At 50.9% G+C, this 23,056-nt stretch overlaps 1 protein-coding gene across 1 annotated transcript in view; it reads right to left on the bottom strand.

Annotated features, from left to right (window-relative positions):
- The window catches only part of Mpped1 (metallophosphoesterase domain containing 1), a 58,959-nt gene that overhangs the window by 8,352 nt on the left and 27,551 nt on the right, over nucleotides 1-23,056 (bottom strand). Inside the window, exon 3 of the mRNA XM_035439191.1 lies at nucleotides 11,079-11,304. Within this exon, the coding sequence (XP_035295082.1) occupies nucleotides 11,079-11,304 (226 nt within the window). The remainder of the gene's footprint in view (nucleotides 1-11,078; nucleotides 11,305-23,056) is intronic.

Here is a 23,056-nt window from a genome sequence, read left to right as displayed (position 1 = left end):
CCCTGGCTGAACCCCTTTCCTGGGCCTGGAGTATAGGACAGTGGAGGCCCCAGGTGCGCCTGAACACTGAGGGGGAATCCACAGAGGGGCAGCTCAGGGGGCTTTACACTTATCTGGGGAGGTGTTTGCCACCACGGCTCCCACAGACAGAGAAGTTAGGGGGCAGAGCCATACCTGTGTGACATAGCCCAGAGCCAGGCTCCCTCTTCCAACCCATCTTTCTACATTGTCACCTCCACATTAGTTGCTCAGTGATCCACTGGGATGAAGCTGCTGGGAGGGTCCCACTTAGGCACAGGGAAGCGTTGACACAGAGAAGGCAAGTGCCATATCTGAGGATGTGCCACAGGAGCAGAAAGGACTTGAGACAGGATCCCAGATACCTGTATCTTGCGCCCAAGCCCATGGCTGATGCAAAGAACCCCTGAGGTGGCCAGGCACCAGCTCCCTCTTCCACTGGAGCCCCTGCCTGAGCAGCTCCCACAGGCACCGGCCCCCTGGAGCCTTCAGCCTGGCTGAACAGCTAAGACTAGCCTGAGTTCTACACAGGTTCCCCATGACTCCTCCAAATCTCCTCACGGCTCCCCACTGCCTCCAGGACACAGTTCTCATGGCACACAGGGCCCATGGACTCAGGCAAGCCCGTCCAGGGTCCCATGAGGTTCTCCTGACAGCCTTGACTGTCATTCTCTGCTCTGTGTCTGTACCTGTACCTAGCCCAGGCTTTGTCTCCTGCTGTCCCCACATGGGTGGTCCTTTCCAACGTCTCCCTCCTTAAGCCAGGTCCACCTCCCCACCTTGATTGTCTGTTGTCAGCTCCTCCAGCACAGGTCCAGAGGGCTGAGCCTGGGTGGCCCTTAGGGAAGGTCTGTTCAAGGACTACATGAATGAAAGATGAGTGAAAACTGGAATAAGCCAGCAGCTGTTCTACCTGACTGTAGGTATGAAGAACTTACATATTAGCACCCTCCCCTGTGTTCCTCCCCTGTGTCCCTCCCCTCTGCACCCTCCCACTGCACTCTCCCTCTGCACCCTCCCAGGCCCGCCCTAGGACTGGCCAATCAAGCTCCAAAGTGACATCTCTAGCAGGGATGGATGCCACCTGCTAAGCTTCCTGCAGCCTCCCCTTCTCAAGAGCCTGCACAGGTGGCAGTGTGTGCCATTCCACAAGAAATAACTGGACCCCAGTGTCACCACCTGCATTCTGATGCTCAGAAAGCTTGACTCCCAGGGACCCTCACTATCTCCATGTTGGACTCAGGTACAGAGGGCTGGACTCTTGGTTGCCATCCTCAGACACCATGGTAGCCCTTGCAGGAGACCTGCAGGCCTGCTAATTCTCATTTCCTCCTCTTGAGGCTCCCTGGTGTCTCTCCTTCCCATGGCCACCTCCCAGCCTAGAGACTGGGGCAGCTACTGGCGAGCTGTTAAAAGAGCCTGCTAGATCCCACCTCTGCCAGGCCACCTCACCTGTACAGGCTTTCCTAAGCCACTTCCCGGGGGCCAGCCATAGTCACAGCTCATTAGTGTCTCAGATGAAGCTGCCAATCCTCAATGGCCCCAGTCACTCCTCAGAGCCCCTAGCACCCCAGCTAGGCTGTAACCCCCTTTTGCAGCAGAGAAAACCAGGGATAGAATGAAAGCTCCCAAGCCCAGAATCTCAACTGCACAATGCAGAATTCTCATCTACTGGAGATACCACTTCCTACCTGGGAGACACTTAAGTCGGCTGTCCCCTCTATATCCCCGGGGGCGGGCATGCTGAAGCCAGAGGCCGAGGGAAGTGGATAGGCAGTAGGCAGTATGGCCTGAGGCTGTGAGAGTGGGCAAGGCCCTACCAGTGTCCAGAAGTCTGTCACTCCTGCACCTTGCTGGGGCCACATCCGCAGCCAGCAAGTCAGCAGCACAGAGTGTGGAGCTACAGAGTGGGTCCCTTGTCATTCCTAATTAATTTTCCCACCCTTCCCATATGTGGAATCGCTCATCTTTTGTTTTGTTGGGACTCTGCATGGAGATGGCAGATGATTTGTCTCAGACGTTAATCTTGAGTGGGAGAGTGCACAGCAGCCTGCTTGAGAGAACAGAGGCGACAAGCAGTGGCTCAGGAAGAGAGATAGAAGATAAGGGTAGGAAAAGGGAAAGGAAAGGTATCTCTGTGTGTGTGTGTGTGTGTGTGTGCGCGCGCGCGCGCATACGCACTCACACTATCAATTTGAATGTGTGACTGTGTGCCTATTTGCACATCCGTCGTCCAGCTGTGCATGTGGACACAGGAGTGTGTTTGTATCATGTGTGTGTCCGTGTATGTATATCATCAATGTGTATGCAGGCTTGTGTGTTTATTGAATATATGTATATTGTGTGGGCCTGTGTGTGTATATTCAATGTGCACATATGCACACTTATGTGCACAGTGAGCTCCCTAGAGTCCAGGAGCCAAGGACTATCTTTTGCTGTCTCAAATACCATCATAGACACAGCGTGCCAGGTCTGGAATGCTGAGTACCAGTAAGAGGAGAGAGAAGGAGTGAGCAACAGTGGACCCATTCACAGATGACAGGCAGGGTCTCTGGAGGCCTGAGCTCTGTCATGTGCTGCTGGCCCCCATGTAGCTGTCACAGGTTACCCTTGTTTTCCCTTTTCCCGGGGAGAATTTAAGCCTAGCCGGTCATGTAGACAGCTCTCTGAACAGACAGGTGGCTCCTGACTGCATGCGGGCTGCAGACAATGACAGACATTACTAAGGTAGTCCCACTGACAACCCCCAGGGCTCAGTGCTCAGCAGCTGCCTTACCTCTTATGCAGGGTAAGACTCAGCCATAGGAGGGGCAGGGATGCCGGAGGTGAACCCCTCCCATTCTGCTGTCCACAAGGGCCACCAGAGGGCAGGCTAATGTCACTAGCACCAGCTGAGGCTATCACCCTGCCTGAAGAGAGCCACCCACAACCTGCTTCCTCCCAGGGCTGAGATCACAGGTCAGTCCCTCAGCATCTGTGCACACCCTTAGCTCACCCATGACACAAGATGGCATAGTCCTGTCTGTCCCATTAGGACACAAATCAAATGGAGCAGTTTGCAGGGAAGCCATCAAGTACCAGCCAGGGTGTTGTGAAGGCAATAATCTCAGACGAACACCACTCAAAGATGTAAGACAGTCAAAGACAAATGCTGTGTGGAGACTTAACATCAGTAAGACAGCAAGAGACTACCACCCCAGGGAAGGGGAGAGAACAGGTGTGTGACATATCTTCTTCAAGGAGGGCCCTGAGCGTTTCAGTGAATAGTGGGGACCACAAAGCCCTCACCCTGATACAATGCAGGATCCTCTATGTGAGACTCCAGGGTCTGGTTCTCCAGCAATGGGTCTCCAGCCCACAGACAGGATGTCCCAAGCTAAGACACCAGCATAAGTTGGTGCCTGCAGATACTCACAGACTAAGGTAGGCATGGCCCTCTGAAAACATCACTAAACCAGGCAACACCCTAAACTATGCTGTGCACCAAACATGGCTATGCTGTCACTGTGGCTGTCCTGAAGGCACCAGCTTCCCTCCCTGGCCCAGCTCCCCTTGACCCTTGTGGGGCCTTCCTCTATAGCAAACCAACTTGCTTCCTGAGTCCCGGTATAAAATGAAGGGTGGGTGGGGACCTCACTAACTGTCTTGGGGATTGTGGTAACATAGACACACACACCTGTCACATCAGCAGGCTTCTTTGAGCACCACCACAGACAGACAAGATTCCCGGGCTGCTCCATTGCTGCCCCAGGCTGTGCAGGAATGTGTACTTAACCAAACAAAGTAGGAGAATAGGACATAAAGATGACATGAGTGCCCACCCAGTGCCTGCCCCCAGAGGCCACCAAGTACTCACTGCCCCGTGCCTGAATGAGGGAATGCTATCTGTGGCTATCATCTATGTAAAAGTGACCCTTATTATCCCTGCTCCCAACACTGGGTAGCCATAGCCAGCAGCATGATGAGATACCAACTGTGGGCCAGGCAATGTCTATACCTGGCCTCTTCGAATTCTAACGGCAAGGGGACTCCTTGTATCACCTTCTCACAGAGCCAAGTGCCCAGCTGGCCCCTAAGTCCCTTACTCCTGGAGACAAGAGAAGTTCCCTCTTTAGGCCTCAGGGTCCAGCCCTGAGGGGAGGCAGCTCAGCCAAGCACAGAATCCTGTCTGAGCCCAGCCTCCCAGGCACAGGCCCGGCAGTCGCTTCCCAAAGTTCAGTATCTCAGCAGGTTTAGATCCCTTCTTTCAAAATACCAGAAGTAATTAGAGCAGATGGGCCTGCTGCGTGCCAACTTCACTCTCTCCCTCACTCCTTTCTCTCTCTCTCTCTTTTTAAAAATCAAGGCTGTTTTTAGTTAAATGAGAACAAAAAAATGCATCCAAAACCCATAAATGAATAGGGTATATATATGCAGTATTTAAAAAAAAAAAGGCAGGATTTTTCAAGAGGACTCTGTCTTCTTCCTACAGTTAGTTCCGCCCCAGAGCCACTCTGGGTGATGGACATACTCCCAGCTGCAGCTGAGGGGACGCAGTCACTATGTGCCCTGGAGGGAGGCAGGTTTTCCCTAGATTTGTGCCCCTTCTTTACCTTCCAGATACTGGAGGAGGGCAGGCCCAGGTGAGGGCACAGGGAAGTGGGCATGTGGCCTTCGGTCTGGGGGCACTAGGAAAAGTGGGTAGTGTGGTGAGGCAGGACTGTCAGGTCATGGTTTTTAGAGTCCTGCATGGAACAGGAGCCTGGGAAATGAGTTGGTGGTGTGGGCCTGAGATGACGCTGCAGAAAGATACATACGTGGGCAAACAGGCCAGGAAAGGGTTGTAGTGGACTCCTCACTGCATTCATCCATTGGAGAAACATTTATCAACATAAGCCAGGTGCTGTTTCTCATTTTGAAGTTAGAAACAGAGAGATTATGTGTGAAAGGGGCCCCTGGTCTCAAGTGTTCTGGTGAGCAGAGGTGATATTGAAGAAACCAGTTGTTAGGGTAACATATGACATTCCTATCCTGTTCTAAATGGGCTGGTTGGGGGAGGGGCAGGAGCAGACCCAGTCCCTTGTGGAGTCAAGGTGGCAGAGCAGGGCACAAATTTTTCTCTTCATGGTGCCTGCCAAGGGGTGACCTCAAGGAAAAACACAAAGTGAGGACCTCCCACATACACACAGACCTCCCACCAAGTACCACAATTCCATTCTCAGTGGCTCCAAGGCCCAAGCTTGAAAAGTTCTGGGGGGATGAGAGGAGAATCTCTATGAACCAGGGGTGGATGTGGGTAGGGGTAGGGGTGGGTTGGGGTGGTGGGGAGATCCTATCAATAGGACAGGAAGCACTGGCCAGGACGAGAAGTGCAGACATTTGATCACACCAGAATCCAGAGCTTCTGCTCATCCCATGGCTCTGTGAGTGAGGAGACGGCAGATCTAGGAGATGGAAGGCAATCTGAAAGGTGTCTAGTGACCAAGGACTCATGCCCCACTCAGAGCACACCAAGACTTTCTAGAAAGCAGTAAGAAGGAGAAATCAAACAAGGCTGGCCAGGGGGACAACCGGTGATAAGGGAACTTGCCTAGCATGTGTCAGATTTGGGGTATCATCCCCACATATCACCAAAATGAACAAAAGACTGACTACCCCACCCCCAAATAATTGTCTAGGCAAAAGACATAAGCACTTCAGAAAAGAGGGATGTAGGCGGCCAGAAACTGTGGAGAGGTTCCAAGCCCTACCGCAGCACCAGCACCCACCCAAGAGTGAGTAAAGACTAAAGCCTTATGGTACCAAGCGTTGGCAAGGGTACAGGTAAGCGACTGCTGGCTGGGGACATCGCTTGGCAAGCTGACTTTGCTGAAGAGAATGGAGGGCTAAGGAAATGAGTTGGGTGAAGTGCTTGTGAAAACGTGAGGACTGGAGTTTGGATCCCAGGCAGCCACATAAAAGCAGGAGGGTGGGTGGCTCCATGCAATGGCTACTTGCATCCCTTGTGCAAGTGGACCAGCTCTTATTAAAGACACAGGGCTCTCATACTGCAGTCCTGCATATGAAAGTTTTCCCATCTTGGTGACAACCTGCTTATCACCCCTACCCCATGCTGTGTGACCCACCCCAAACCCCTGTTGACATAACCATGCCTCTGAAGCTGCAAAGAATACCTGAATGCCACACATCAGCCAATGTGTCCAGGGAGGAAGAAGCAATAACCCTGCCACCCGGGTAGTTTTAAAATCATCGATTTGACAAAGTCATCTGGGAAGGGAGTCTCAATGAGAGGCTGACTGTAGATTAGGCTGGTTTTGGGTGTGTCAATAACTATCAGTCAGTTTGTCCCACCATGAGCTGCTCTGGGGGTAGCTGACCATGCCCAGAAGTTGAGTGTGTCTCCTCAAACCTCGGGACACAGCTGAGGAGATTTCATCCCACACATCTCACCCAGGTCTGGGTAGAGTCCACAGGTAGGCCAGGAGGTTCTTAAGCTATGGACACACTTTTAAAGGCTGGTTTATACCATTTCTATGTGTGTGACTTTTATCATCCCCAGAATACCAGCCACTGAGGGTCCTTTCTCCACCAAGGGACCTGGAAGAGTACTGTCTAACCCTGTATCCTGTGACTCATGATATTGTCACATTTACTGGCCAGACATTGGCCTCAGGAAGGCTCTACAGCTTGGCCAGTGCTTCTGCAACTCAGTGGCAGGACTGGAACCTGACTCCTAGGTGACAGGGCCGCTCACCAGGCCAGGAACACTGGCAAGATGCACAAAAGCCTCACTAGCAGGGACATAATGACTTCCCCTGGGGCCTCCTGAGACAGGGGATAGAGGAGAGGGGTCACCTGTAACCCACAGGTGCACATACCCCATCAATGACACAGCTTCCTGGGTAAGCATGCCTCTGGGTGCCCACAGGCACAGAGTGGTGGATCCATAAAGCTCTCCTGCAAAAGAGCCACAGGGAGGCAGTGGGTCCCAACCATCCATCCACCTCAGCATTGCACTGGTCTTCAAGTCCTCCCTCCCTCCCTGAGGGACACTGAGGGAGGTTACTCTGGAAAGCCTGGTTCCCAGTAGCTTGGGGAAAGACAGAGCAGAGCTGCCAGCCAAGTACCCAGGCTGCTCAGCCTGTGGTTTCTGACTCTTACTGTGACCCACTCTGGGCCTGGAAGTAATGCTCCAGTGCCCACAAGCCTGGTGCTCTCTCCAGCCTCGTAGCCTTTGCCTATGACAAACCACACCCTTCCCTACCTCCTTAGCTCTGTGATCTCTTCAGTTCCAAACTCTCTCCATGAGTGCTCTTCCCAGATCACAACTCCCAGGACTTCTTTCTGAATCAGGGGACAGCTGCTGACTGCCGTTTGTCACCAGGGCAGGAACCCAGGACGGCAGTGTCTACAATAGTTGAGTTCCCACCAAGTCCATAGGGGCTTCATGGGTGCCAGGCTCTCAATAAATACTCATGGATGACTCGATGCATTTACTGATAAACCAGGAGAGTGAGTCTCAGGCCTCCATCTCCCCTGGGGTACCCGAGTGGTACTTAGGAAAGTACTGCATGGTCTCAACTCCAGAAAGGGCAGAGCTTACCGGGAGCTCGGCAAGAACCTGAGGGACCTCTGTCTTGGTAACCCTGGCTGAACCATGTGCCTACCTGAACTTCTTCTTGCCAATCTCTAAAATGGAGATGGCTGCTAGCCTAACCCCAAGCTAGCATCGAGCTAACCCCCTTCTGAGGTTGCCCCCTTGGTCATGCCTAACCCATTGATGGTGCCTCCCCTGTCCCTTCATCCAGACACACCTCAAGCCCTGCTATAATGCAGTGGCACCGTCTTCCCATGACACAGTGGGACCAGAGAGGCTGCCTAGAGTGGTAGTGCCTTGATTTTCACAGCCTGTGTGTGAGCACACTGGCAGACACCCAGTTTCCCCAGCGTGCAGATCCCAGAGGAGAGGGAACAGCTCTCAGGACTTCATATGTGGCACCACAGAAGGAGATCCAAGCAATCCACTCCCAGCAGTGAAATAGCCAGTTTATCAGGCTGTGTGGCACCTCCTGCCACCTGCTCCCAGCCCCAGGTGACCCCCAGGAAATGGGCAGAACCCTGAACACAGAATGAATGGCCTTGGGATTGGGAGCAGGATGCCACATAAACAGAGCCAGGTTGAGAAATATAAGTGCCCGCCCTCCCGAGTCACGCCTCCTTTAGTCCCAGTTCTAAAGCTCATCACAACAGGAAGTATCCTGGATTCCACCATGCCCTTTCAGAGCACAGCTACATCCCCCTTCATTTACTCTGCTGGCCAGCCTACACTCCCACTGACACAGGTCTAGGGTCAAGAAGAAAGGGCCCCTTGATCTCTGGGCCTGGGGGAAGCCAGGGACTAAAGAGGCCAGTGATGTCCAAATTGAAAGTCACATGGGGTCACTGGTGGCCAGAGCGCAAAGTAACTGGGCAAGAGATGAACTGGCAGCTGGTCTCACTCAAGTCTCATCCTCACAGCCAGTTCAGTGATGGAGTGCGACCTCTCTTGAACAGCTAGGAAGCCCTAGTGCTGAGTCACCCAGCTGATTATCAGGGGGCTCTGATGAGCCTGGCTACTGAGTGATGGGACCCTGAGAGCCCTGTCCCTCTCCCCAGTCCCCTCACCCTCCTCACTAGAACATGTAGGAAGGGCCTCCCTAGGACAAGCAAATAAAACAGGTCTCTATTCTCTATGCACTTATGACAACTGTCATGGGCTCTGGGGAAACCTCTGATACCTTATAGTCACCCACTGGAGAAGGGCACACTACCACCCCCTTTCTGTAAGAAAGTGAACCAAGGCATAGAGAGGTCATCCAGTGACACCCAGGGTCACACACCCTACAAAATGTGAGGCTAAAGTTAAATTCGGTTATTTAGTCCCTAAGCCACACCTCTAACCCTTACAATACCTTTTCTTAAAGTGGGATGTGTGTGTGTGTAGTATGTGTGAGGAGTGTGTATAGTGTGTGTGTGTGTGTGTGTGTGTGTGTGTGTGTGTAGTGTGTGTGTGTGTGTGTGTAGTGTTTGTGTGTGTAGTGTGTCAGTAGTGTGTATAGTATGTGTGTGTTGTGTGTGTGTGTGTAGTGTTTGTGTGTGTGTAGTGTGGTGTGGTATGTGTGTTATGTGCATGTGTGTGTGTAGTGTGTGAGTAGTGTGTATAGTATGAGTATGTAATGTGTGTGTAGTATGGTGTGTGTATGTGTGTTATGTGTGGTGTGTGCATGTGTGTAATGTGTATTATGGTGTGTGTTGTGTGTGTGTGTGTGTGTACAGTATGAGTGGTGTGTGTATGTATAGTGTGTGTGGTGTGTGTAGTGTGTATGTGTGTGGTATGAGTGTGTGTGTAGTATGTATGTGTGTGGTGTATGTGTGTATGCATGTGTAGCACATTGTAAACCACAGAGCAAAGAGCCAGTTCTGATTCTTGACCTCACACAGAGCCTCACCTCTTTACCCTGCTAGCCCAGCTCCACTTTTGCCCTGCCCAGGCTGTGCCAGCCTCAGTATGGAAGCCTTTGTTCACACCTCACAGTATGAGCTCCTGATGAGCTGTTGTGTGACCAGGCTTCTCCAGACCCCAATCCCGGCCTGCTGGGCAGCCTCAGCCACCTTCTCACCTCCTTGCCCTTGGTTTTAAGTCTCTCACATGCTTAAGTGTCCAAAGAACCCTCACAGACACCAGCAGAGTACATCAAACTCTTAAGCATCCCAAGCCTGGGGCAGAGACAGCACGCTCCTTCTGGAGAATGGGTCAGGCTGGCACCTCCCTTCTCTCCTGGGATTTCTATGATCCACACAGGTCCTTAACCCACCTCAGCCTCAAATCACTAATGGGCATCAAACACACATTCCAGGGTTTCCCAGATGTGCTGCTTACATGGCTCTTCACCCTGAAGACACCCATGTCCCCAGTCAGTGCCTCTGCCTCCCAGCCTATACAAGTCCTTGCCCCCCCCACAAGGCTGGGGTCATTCACTGCCTCTGGGGAGCTCCCCCTCACCCAGACAGCACTTCACACCCTATGGCCACTAAAGGGCCAATAGATCTGTCCACGTGTAGAAAGTGGATAACAAGTAAGTCCCGAGAGAGTATCGTGGAGGCTTTGATCCATGGACCAATGACATGATGCCACAGCCAACAGCAGCATCCACACCTTCTTCTCCATCGCCTGATCATCATCAGCACCAACATCACCATAACCATTATCATCACTGTCATTCTCATTGCTGCCATCAGGACATCATCATAACCAACATAATTATTATGACTACTGCCCTCATCCGAATCACAGCTATCCTAACCATCATCACTGCAGATCGTCACCTTTGCCATCGCCATTCTTGTCAGCAGCAGCAGCAGCAGCAGCCTACAGTCAATACCATTGTCGTGGACACACAGACCATCACAGAGACAGTCTGGACCCATGGTCACTTTGAGCACCACTCAACCAGGTTGAGCTCTGAGACAAGGCCCAGTCAGTCACTGTGTCTCCATCAAAATAAGGATTCATATGCATTTGTTTTCAAACAGCTGCTGTCACCACACAGGAAAGGGCATGGTGAATCTATCTGAAGATCCCAAATGCCTTTCTTCAGTTAGGTGGTTCAAACCTCCCCATACACCATTCTGTGGGAGGACAAAAGACAGGCAGAAAGGGAAGATCCCCTAGAGGCTCGTGTTTGATGTTTGAAAGCCAGGAAGCCCCTCCCCTGCCCGTCTGTGTAGGGGAGGAGTCCTCACTCTCCCTGAGAGAGCTGGAGCCAAAGGCACCTGCCTGCATGTAAAACAGTATGCAGGGGATATGTCAGGTTACCCTTCCTTGATTCCAAACGGGGAAACTGAGGCCCATGGTTGGCAGTGGTGCCTGAGGTCAGACAGAGAAGGAGAAGGACAAAATTAAAATCCCAGATCCTCTGCCCCCTTTACACTGGCCCTGAGCCTCAGCTTTGGGTCCCCAGCACCTCTAGGAGACTGGAGTCACCACCACCCACTCTCTCTTGCCATAACCAGTGGTGAAGACAGGGGTCGGGCACACTCACCACGGGGAGCCGTAGATCCTGAAGCCACGCACAGTGACCTCTGAGTCCTGCAGGTAGATGCAGTTGGTCAGCAGCGCCTGCACATTCTCATAGTTCTCCGGCTTCAGCTTGGACACGGACGGGAAGTAATAAAAGTCCTGCTTGATGAGGTCAGCCATGAACTCCTGGTCGAAGGTCAGCTCGTGGTTGCCCGCAATCACGATCTTGTACTCATAGGGCAGGCTGCCTGTGGGATGGACACGCACAGAGCAGGCTGCTTGCTGGCGGCCCTTCTGAAAGCCAGAGAGCCACCAAAGGGAGAGATCTGAGGACAACCAATGTAATCCCCCAGCAGGGACACCCACCGCCCCCATCCTGTGCTCTGTATCAGAGGAGGCAGCAGCCCCATCACTGGCCCTGGCTCCGCCTGCCTGGACTTCTACTAGCCATCAGTCTTGAGCACAAGGACAGGGTCCTCCCCAGCACCTAAGCTGCAGGGTGCCAGCCTCACCTTCTCTGTTTCCAAGCTACCACTATGACTCTCAGCTTTCTCTATCTTGGGCTCCTCAGCCTACACATCCCAACAGATATTGCAAGTTCTTTGTAGAGCCCTATTCAGACCTTCAGAGATGCTACACTCAGGGAACACTCCAAGTGCCCAGCAGCACCAACAAGGAATTCACAGTCAAAACAAGGTACAGGAATACCTGACATTTTGAACACTACGGTGTGATGCCATCTGCAAAGTTCACGCTGAGAACCACACAATCAAGTTACAAAAAACAAGCTGGGTGGTGGCAGCACACACCTTTGATCCCAGCACTCAGGAGGCAGAGGCAGTGGATCTCTGAGTTCAAGGCCAGCCTGGTCTACAGAGTGAGCTCCAGGATAGCGAGGGCTACACCGAGAAATTCTGTCTCAAAAAAAACAATAAATAAATAAATAAATAAATAAATATGTAAAAAGATACAAAAAAACAGGAGGCTAATAGCCTCAAAGTGACTGGGCATTGCCCAGCTACAGGCCACCCCCCCTCAGCCCAGAAGATGCCATTCACCCTGCTCTCACTCCATGCCCAGGCTCCACACTGCTCAACCCTCTGCCTGAGCTGCTTCACTCAGGAAGCTGTGCTGGCTCTGGAATCCCTGGAAAATGAAGAGTTGGACTCTGGAGATAACTTAGCTGATGAAGTGTTTTCTCTGCTCCAGCCCCAGAACCCATGTTGCTGTGCTGTTTTTAAATCTAGGACTGGTAGCACACACTTGTAATCCAAGTCCCGGGGAATTAGAGAGAGGTGGATCCTGAGCTCACTAGCTGGCCAGCCTAGCCTACATGATGAGCTCCAGGTTAGTGATGCATCCTGTCTAAAAATATCTAGACAGAAAGCACCAGAGGAATGACTTGGAGACTGACCTCTGGCCTACACACACACACACACACACACACACACACACACACACACACACACACACACACACACACACACAAAACCTATGTGAGTGCATTCCCAGAAGAACCAAGTGTGGTCTGCTGCCTGTCTTCTCAGTAGCCCACACTCAGGATCTGGAATCAGATTCAACAACTATGTTGAGACTCAACTGCTATGTGCATTCTGGGAAGAAGCCCGGTCCCACCCTCAAGTGAGAGCCAGGCCAGGCAGGTCAGGCTTAGGGCTTTGTGACATGTGATACAATGGGACTCCATGCAGTCACCACTGCATAAGCCAGGCAAGACAGAAAGGTGAAAAATTCGGGGGACACGGGAACAGGATAGAGTCCCTCACCCACCCTGCCCCTCACCCACAGAGTCCGATTGAAGCTTCTGAGGATCAAGGTTGACAACACAGCCAGTGTTCCTTTCACACAGAGACACTTAAAATCATGTTCAAGTGGCAGCAATCTGTGCTCAGTGCTCATGCATGTGACCTGGAATATGCCCTCATTTCTTTCCAAGTGTGACCTGCAGTTTTCTGGGAATCTCACTGACAAGGCGATTAAATTTGTTCCCAGAGAAAACAACTCTCAAGTCCCGTGTAACCCTTGTGACCCAGGGCTTTACCTTATCAACCATAATCCTGTCTACTTACTGTATTTCAGAAACCACCCTCTGTCACACACACACACACACACACACACACACACACACACACACACACAGAGAGAGAGAGAGAGAGAGAGAGAGAGAGAGAGAGAGAGAGAGGCAGAGACAGAGAGAGAGACCCTTAGGAACCTTTGGAGATATAACTTCAAAAGCTACTCAATCGTATACATGACCAACATAAGGACAATAAGGTCAACTTGCTCTCTCTCCCTCCTTCTCCCCCACCCTTTTCTCTCTTTCTCCCTCTCTTCCCCCACGTGGCACATGCCCAGACCTGGGGTACAGTAATGCACAATATCTTTTTCCCAAGTTATATCCCCCCTCTAATACCCACACTTCAAACTGTCAAAATTTCTTCTAGGGTCTGGAGAGATGGTGCAGCAGTTAAAAATGCTTCTGCCCTTCCAGGGAAGCTCAATGCTGTCCCCAGCACCCACATCTGGAGGCTCACAGCAGCCTATAACTTCAGTCCCAGTGGAATGATGCCCTATGCTGGCCTCTGTAGTTGCTGCACTCAAAAGTACATAGACACAATTTTAAATCTAATAAACCTTGACTCTGCTCCTCACTAACTTGTCCTGAAGTTCTTTCCTGTAACTTTGCCTGGCTCAAACTCTCCACCACCACCCTCTCTTCCCCCACACACACATAACACATTCTAACTGCACTTTCCCAAGCTTGCCCAGCTGAGACCTACACAACCTGCTCAGCCTCATGCCTGACAGTTAAGTAAAGCGTTGTGAACAGCCACTCATTCTCTGCCTGGCCAGGGCAGTGTGGCAGCAGAGGAACACAGAGATCACAGATCCCCAATCTGCACACTGACTCAGTGCTCCACGCCTGCTTATCAGCTCTGGGACACCATGAAATAGATGTGAGTCCATGGCTCAGTTCCACCATTAACCCCCTGTGAAGCTTAGCACCCCATCATGCCTGGGTTTCCTCATATGAGAGATGGGAGCAAGAACATCTCCCTTGTGAGAAATCTCTGGCACCCCAGAACACACTGAATGGAAATGAACAAAGACTTTTGATACCCAAAAGGAAAAAGAAATCAACTCCTCTGAACCATAATACAATAGAAGCCACAAGTCCCAACCCTCCCCCCACACACCCAGATATATTTAGCTTGATACAACTTTGTTTTTATTTTAATTTGTTGCCAAAAATAAATTTGAGAGATCCCCAATAAAACTTCACTTATTCATTATTTCATTATTATCACTACTTTGTTGTTAGTAATGTGTGGTGGTCCTGGTTCACTCATGAAGTGCTATGTATCCCCTTAGACAGGATGAAAACACCCATTTTCTCCAGTCCCCACAAGTCCTATCATCTCACACAGTCCAACTCACTCATTTCGAGGTGCTGTCCACATCACAGGCATTTGGACTTTGGAGCCTTGCAATAATTGTGCCTTGGCCTGGGAGTTTCCATTTGAAGCTGTGAGAGATGAGGGCCTCCAAGACCCATCCTGAGGTTTACTACAACCTAGCCCTCTGTGGAAAGCCCCAGAAACAGGGGTGTTAGCTCTGCCCATCTCTGTTCCTAGCATAAGTCTGGTGAGGAAAGCCACCTGCAGCACTGTAGCTGAGTATTGAGCAGGTAGCTTCCAGAGCTGGAGACTGAGTGGGCAGAGTGGCAGGGAGGAGCAGTACAGATCACCCATCCCTGGGGCCCACCATGAGCAGTTGCCCTAGTGTCATCAAGCTCTCAATTCCACACAGAGCTATACAAGGTAGATGCCATCAAATGTACTCCATATCTGAGGGCCTCAGAGCGGAAGCCAGTAGATGGAGGGGCCCCACATCTCAGATGCAGGGGTGATGTTACAGGTATTGACTACTTGGTACCTCTGAGTCACTGACTCCAAATCATTCAAGGCCACCAGACCCTCAGTCAGCCTGGGAGCCTCATCAGCTCTTCCCCAAGTATAGGATAAGGACTGAACCAGGTGACAAGAGAATCCAGCAGGAAGGGCAGGGTGACCACCACTGGCTGCCTACATCTCTGATTCAGCCTGGCTTCCATTTCTCACCACCCATCCATCCTACTTCCAGTGCTGGTGAAGCTGGGGGTGGAGCCATACTAATGGATTTCTGTCATGTCTCTAACTGGGGGTGATACTTAAGCAAATCAGCAAATTACACCAACTGCACAATTCCATTTGCTTCTGCAGTGGTGACTCCCTGGGGGCTGGGTGTGCAGGAAGCTGTCAGCTCCCCACAGGGGTTCCCACTAGCAGACAAGGAGAGCTGAAGAACGTGGTCTCCAGTGATTAGGACAGGGCACAAAGAATCACCCCCTCACCCAAAGCCAGGAAGCAGGCTGGAGCTGTACCTTCTCAGGGTGATAGGTTCAAATATACATTCCCTTCAATAAGGTGTGTGTCAGAGGCAGCACCCTGTCCCTAAGATGGAGGTCTGGCCATGAGTGTATCTGTCTGGGTGGTCTGTTGGACTTTACAGTTCACTGGATGCCTATGACCTCCAAAGACTATGCGTTTTTCTTCCCTCTTGACACCTGAGGAAAATGGTTTGGCTTACCTAAGCCAAGACAAGTCAACAACAGAGTGACTGTAAAACATGGAGGGCAACAGACACTTGCCACCCATATGACAGCATAGAGTGCATTCTATGAGCCATCATGCCACCTTGTCTCTCAAAAGATGGGTGGGTGGGTAAGTAGGAGGAAGTGTGAGAGGGTGGATGGATGAATACAGGTGAATGGGTGGATGAGTGGGTGGATGAATGGATGGAAGGAAGGATGGATGGACAGATAGATGGATGACCAGGTAAATGAGTGAGTGGGTAGTTGGTGGGTGAGTGAGTAGGTGGATTGACAATTGGGTGGATACAATGGGTGGGTGGGGAGGTAGGGGGTGAGAGAGAGGATGGGTGAGTGGATTGGTAGGTGGGTGAAAGAGTAAATGGGTAGATGAATGGATGGATTATTAAGTGAGTGGGTGGGGGAGCATATATGTAAGGGTGGGTGACTGAAAGACGTATAAATGGATTTTACATGCACTCATGACAACATGGGTGGGCAGATGGATAAATAGGAGAGAAGGCTGGAGGCATGCATTTATCAGTCAGTCCACCCTGAGATAGCTCTGACTGTCTCCTCCACATCAAAAGAATCTCCATCTTTCTGGATCCTTCCTTCCCTCCAACTGTTCCTGCCACCATCTGTGGCAGATGGGGAGGATGGAGACCAAACGAAAGCTCTTCAAAAAACCTGGTCATCACCAACTTGGATGAAGCCCCCTCCTCTGTTCTAGGGCTATGACTCCTTGTTACAGTTTGTCTTCCAGTCCCACAGTCCGGAACCTCTCACCAACCTGAGTGTGGCTAAGATGCCAGAAGCTCATGGTAAAAGCATTCTTGTGTAGCACCACCCTTCCACCCTCTACCTGCAAACAGAGAAGTGAGTGTGACCCCCCCCCCCAGTGCTCAGCTACTGCAACTCCCTACCCCCACCCACAGCAGAGAAGAGGTGTGACAGCCAGGGAGCCTCCAGTGCCCAGACAGGACCATGACCCCTGGAGTGGAGATGTTCCACAAGCAGAGATGGAAGTGATTAGGATACACCATCTAAGACCAGGTCACGCTGTCACCCTGTGGAGCCAGGATTGCACATGCATGAAACCAGAAGAGGTTTCATCCATTGGAAGGTCCCAGCTGGGGGCAGCTTGAGGGAGTGGATGGCTTAGACATTTGGTCAGGCTCAGGGTGAGAGACAAGTCCAAATGCCTTCTACTTTCCCCTGTCTTCCTCAGCCCAGAGGCAGCTGAGGCCTTGGCCCATCAAGTCCAAATGGCCTTCTGTGATGCAGCCCATGGATGGTGTTCTTCTAAGACCCCAAAGACGACAAGAGCAGTTTAGTGACCTGCAGAGGTCCATGCCCTCTGTGGGACAGAGCAGAAAGCTAAGCTAAGCCTCAGAGAGGATGTGGAGTTACTGAAGTTCACACAGTGAGACACTGGAGACCTAGGACTTGAACCCTGGCCTCCTGCTCAAACAGTGCCCCAACAACAGTGTCTTAGTCATTGTTCTATTGCTGTGGAGGGACACCATGACCAAGACAGCTCTTATAAAAAAGAGAGCATGTAATTAGACCTGGCTTACAGTTTCAGAGGCTTAGTCTATTATCATAGCAGGGAACGTGGCTGCGTGCAGGTGGACATGGTGCTAGAGAAGGAGCTGAGAATTCTACATCCTGATCTGAAGGCATCAGGGAGAGATTGGGCCTGCCATGGGCTTTTGAAACCTCAAAGCCCACCCTCAGTGACACACTCCCTCCATCAAGGCCACACCTCAAAATCCTTTAAATCCTATCAAAGAGTTCCACTCTTTGGTGACTAAGCATTCAAATATATGAGGCTGTCAGGGCTATTACTCAAACCACTACAACCAGCCTCTCCTGGGATGTTCCCCATGAGGGTTTTTGAGGGATATGAGGGATACAGGGACATTAAAGAACAGAGCAGTGATTTGAAGGACACCATAAGCCCTGCAATAGGAGACATACCAGGTGGCCTTGCAGGGTATAACCGGAATGTTGATCTCCAACCCTTGATCTCAAAACCAGCCTCTACCACTGGCTTTTCGGAACTGGTGGGCACACCCTACCATATCGCATGATAGTCTACCCAGAAGCTTTCCTCCCCTTCCAGCTTACTTGAGATCCTGGCATTTGCTAGCTGTGGGTTTCTCAGTGGGTAAAGAGACTATGAACTGTGAATCAGGAGAGCAGATCAGGGTGACATGTGATTTTTTTTTCCTTTTCACTTGCCAAATGCATGGAGTCCAAGAGCACACAAAGCTTCCAAGGGCAGCCAGGTTGGATTGCATATAACCTGCTGGGGGATGCCTGTGGGAGCCTGCTTTCTAAGTCCTGACATTAATCTCCCTCCAAAGATGTTACCATTCTTTACTGCTAACATGTCCCATCCCACAGGACGAACTGCCTCCACATGGCATGATCTCCACATTCAACGAGAGGCACGCACATTTCTGCACCATCAGTGCAGGTCCCGGTGTGGTGCATTGCGCCCGGCAGGGTTTTAGTGTGCTCTAAACACAATGACAATCAGGAAAATGCCCATTTACCATTTTTTTTCCTGCCCATTCCCCATCTCACAGAACACAGCAGAGGGAGAGTGGGATAAGAGACGGTGTAACGATCTCTGATTGCATTTTTAGTGCGTCGCTGACAGTTCTGTGTTTAAATGCTTGCCAATGTCTGAGAGATTCGAGTTAGCAGACGGCTTAGCGTGGCACACAGTCTAGGGGAACACTAGGGAAAAAGCTAGCTCTGGAGTCAGCAGTAAGCTGCCAGCGACCACCAAGTCACGGGGCCATGCACACAGGGTGCACTATGTGGGCCAGCGATGTTAGGAGGAGGGAATCCCATGTATGACCTGGACAAGCAGGAGAGCATGGACCAGGGCATGGGGGGCACAGGGTATGCCTGCAGCCCTGTAGTGACCTCCCTGGGTCCAGGTGCCAGGATTGGCAATGTAGACTTGTTGCATCTTTACATCCCTTGCAAGAAAGGACCATTGTCTGCTGCATGCAGAGGAAGGCAGTAGGGCGAGGTACCAGGCTACAGAGAACAATCCCATCTCCGCCTCCCACTGGCTAGCTGGCCAGAGAGGGGCCTTGAGCACCCTCAACAGTAACCTGGATGATCACTAAGCTCATCATATGCTAGTGAAGACAGAAGTCAAAGTTTTCCCCACCCAAGACTTGTTCTATCAGCTGTATAAGACAGGAATTGAAAAGGGGGAGGGGCACTCAGGTGCTTAACTGCAAGAAGCACACCATGCCACCCCACAGGGCAGCTCAGTCAATCAGAAGATGAAGTAGAAATGTGGACAAGCACCTCAACAGCAGTTCACTCCATGTGGGCCAAACAGGCAAGTGAGCAGGCTACAGGCCACCAGTTTAGTGTTTTGGGGGATGGGGGTGAGGGCTCTGGGACACAGGAGCTGTTCCTCACAGTATAGTATCCTGGTTAATCTGGGCAAGTGGAGAGAGGTCCCAGCTGAGAGCCCCACAAAGGGGCTGTGGGATGTGGTGTGTTTGGTTTGCCTGTGGAAGGCTTTTGCTACCCCTGGTAAGTCCAGTCCCTGCAGCCAGTGAGATTCCAAGGTGTCAGCACATCAGAGCACGGAAAATCCAAACCCACATCACACATCCTGGACTTCAGCTGATTGTGTCGCATCTTGGGGTTCTCTGGAGAAATCAGTACTGCAGTCCTCTACGCAGCCCAGAAATCAGAGCCAAGACAGGGGAGGTTAAAACAGAGTCTCCAAAAAGGCCCAGCATTACCCAGGGCACACAGTGGCTCAGGGACCTACACCCAGCCTCAGCTTCCGGCTGCAAAGGCATCACTACGGATGGGTGTGTGCTGGCATGGCAGGTGCTCTTCTAGACTGAAGGCTGGCCCTACTGCACCATCAATGGCTCCTGTGGGTCCTGCGTGGGATGCTCCTGGAACCACTGTGCCACACTGGTGCCCATATTTAAAAGGCAAATGTGGTTTTTCTTCTGTTCCACACTAATAGCCCAAATGTTTAACTTTCCAACATTTGTTTTTCCTGGGAAATGTTTTTCAAACAGGGACATCCAGTCCTAGCTGTCTTCTGAAACTGTATGTTTCTGATGCTACAGTGTGGACCACGGCAAGATGAAGGGTGCCTATGCTTCTGCACCACTACCCAAGGCTCCCCACAGATGAAAGGAGTCTGTGGGCTCCTTGGTACCCCAGAAGCCATGATCTGGCAGAACATATGTGCCTGTGGAGGCCTCAGGAGGGCTGGTGTCCTCACTGGGCTTCCTGTCTCTGTGGTAAAGCACAGACTAAAAGCAACCTGGGGGGATGGGAGTGGGGATTTTCTAGCTTATGTATCCTGGGTCATAGTTCACTGAACTGAAGGAAGCCAAGGCAGGGATTCAAGCAGGGCAGGAACCTGGAGGCAGAACTGAAGCAGAGACTGTGGAGGACTGCTACTGACCGGCTTGTTCTCTTGGCTTGCTCAACCTTCTTTCTTATACAACCCTGGACCACCTGCCCAGGGGTGGCACCTCTCACATCTATCATTAGTCAAGAAAATGCACCACAGGCTTTCTCATAGACCAGTTTGGTAGGGACATTTCCTCTACTGAAGGCTCCCCACTTCCAAATGTGTCAAATCAACAAAAAGCTAATCAGCATAGTTGGTGACAGTGGCACTTTCGTGAGGCTGTGGTGTCAACTATTACTGTCCTGCCCTGACTTCCCATCCAAGTGGACATCTCACCTCTGGGACACCTATATATTCTGATCCATGCACCTCAGACCCCCTTTCCTTCCAGCTGTCTTCTAATTCATGCTGTGTCCATCAGCCAAGTGCTGCTCCTTCCAAGATGCCTCCTTCCCTGTGCAAGCCCTCTCCAACCCTTCCTGGGAATGGGCTTCCACAAGCAGATGCTCACCCCACTCCTTCAGAGATGGTCTCTGCCCCATACTTCTCTACCTGCCCAGTGCAGGGTTTAGTATCAAGTAAGTGCCCAATACAATACCCCAAATGAATATGGTATCACTGTCCCCAGACAACAGATAACAAGATCCAGTGAGGTCAGATGAATCTGCAAGAGTTTCCCTAGCAAAGGGCCAAGGACATCCCAAAAAGTCAAATGGTGGCCACAGATGATGAGTACCACAGCTAACATGTGCTTGATCGTTCTGGTGGCAAGCTGGAAACCAAACTAGTTTCCATTCTGTGGGTAGGCATGAAGAGCCCAGGATATGATCCCATACGAAGCTGGCACTGTGAGGCTATGGAGAGCCCAGGGCTCAGAAAGAGGCATCAATTCAGCTCCACAACTATCTCACCCTGAAATCTTCCAGAGCCTCTGTTTCCCCAAATGTTGCAGTAGAGATTAAACAAAGGTCCTAAACCCCAAGAGCCCTCCCAGATCCCTGAGACCCTTCAGGCAGGTGTATAGGTGGTGGTGGGTCAACTGGAAGGACCAAAAGCCCCTTCCATAGGCCAGAGTACCTGGTGCATTCATGTTACACTCTGCTGATGGCTGACATTCCCTGAGTTCCACAAAGCTCAGCCAAGGATAAAGACAGGTCTTGTAAGTGAAGAGTTCTGAAAGCTACAAAGATGCACAAGCAGACCACCTGGGCTGAGCCAAGGAAACTGCACTGAGAGCAGCATGCTGGGAGCTGCTAACAAGCTGTGGCCACAGCCCTGGAGAGCTGAACTCAGACAGGGATTGGGCAAGGTAAGGGGAGTCAAGGGAGAGGCTGGAATGGTGGCTCTAATGGGTCTCACAAGTACAGGTACAGGCCTCGCTCCAGGGGAAGCAAACAAGAAAAGAAGGCTGAGTAAACCCAGCATCTCCCATCACATCATTCGGGACATTTCAAGCTTTCTGTGAGACAAAGCCCAGTGTGGAGCTTTGGTACCCAGAAGGCACTCAATGTGTCTGTCCCTGTGCTGAGGGTGATGCTAATGAGCTTCAGCAGCTACACACACATGTACATACACACACACACACACACACACACACACACACACACACACACACACACACACACACAAACCAACAAGACAGTCAGTTGCTTGGGAAAAGCAAGATGCTGCACAATGCACATCCAACCAGCCCAAGGCAAGGGCACACATTTCTAAAGCACCATTGATAGCTGTAAGAAATGTTAAAGTGATATCTGAAATTGGAATATCCGAAGTAGCAGTTCCCAGTTGTGCTTTAAAGAACCAAGCCCTTCCTACAGCTCAGGAGACATTCTGGAAGAGGGACAGAAAGATTGTAAGGGCAGGGCATCAGGGAGTTTGCTGTGAGATTGTGTCTCCTAGTAATATCAGAAGCCATAACCATGAAGTCTCACCAATATGGCTGCCCAAACATGCGCTGAACAAGGGTGACACCAATGGACATGCCACACTGGATGGGGAAAGCCCACGAGGCCTCGACTCTACACAAAGGCAACTGAGGAAAGCTGGGAGCAGGACAGGTGGCCTTTCTAACCTGACTGTTTTTCCAGTGCTAAACAGTCAGCCCTAAAAGCATACACACAAGGTTATGTTTAGGAATATATATATATATATATATATATACTATATTATATATATATATATATATATAACAATTAGTGAAAAGAGACCATGAATTTGAAGGAGAGTTGGGGTGGGCAGGTGGGAGAATCTGGAGGAGGAAAGGAAGGAGAAATGCTATAATCATTATAATCTCAAAATTAAAAGAATAAATAAAAGGTTCTTTAAAGCAGAAGCTGGGTGTGGGCATTGGGAAGGGGAGGTGCCATTCGGGACCATTGCCTTGGTCCCAGGCCTTGGGGGACTCTGACACTACCAGAGAGCAAATACCATTTCAATTAAGTAAAAAAAGAAGTTCATCATCCACTCTGTAACTTCATCCACAGACAGGCTGACCTTTTGCCTGCTTTGCCTGTTGCTCAAAAGCCAGAATGAAAAGTGGGCATGGTGGTACACACCTGTATTTCAGGAGTCAGATGCAAGAGGATCATAAGTTCAAGGACATCCTCAGCTACATGGGGAGTTTGAGGCCAGCCTAGGTAGGATGGCTGGTTTTAATTGTCAACTTGACACAATCTAGAATTGTCAGGTTGGCCTGTGGGTGATTACCTTGCTCATATGAATTGAGGTGGTAATATCTGCCTACCATGGGTGGCATCATCCCCTAGGAAGGGGACTCTAAGATGCATGGGAGTGAAGAAAGTGCACTGAGTAGAAGACATACAAGACTCAATCCATTGCTCTGTATTCCTGATGGGATGGGATGTGACTGGATGCTTCAAGTTTCTGCTTTGACTTCCCCATGATGGAGTGTAACCTGAAATTGTAA

This window comes from Cricetulus griseus, chromosome 2 (genome assembly GCF_003668045.3).
Source record: "Cricetulus griseus strain 17A/GY chromosome 2, alternate assembly CriGri-PICRH-1.0, whole genome shotgun sequence".
Taxonomy (NCBI): Eukaryota; Metazoa; Chordata; class Mammalia; order Rodentia; family Cricetidae; genus Cricetulus; species Cricetulus griseus.
The sequence above is the reverse complement of the archived record's forward strand: the minus strand, read 5'-3'. Positions and strand labels throughout refer to the sequence as shown.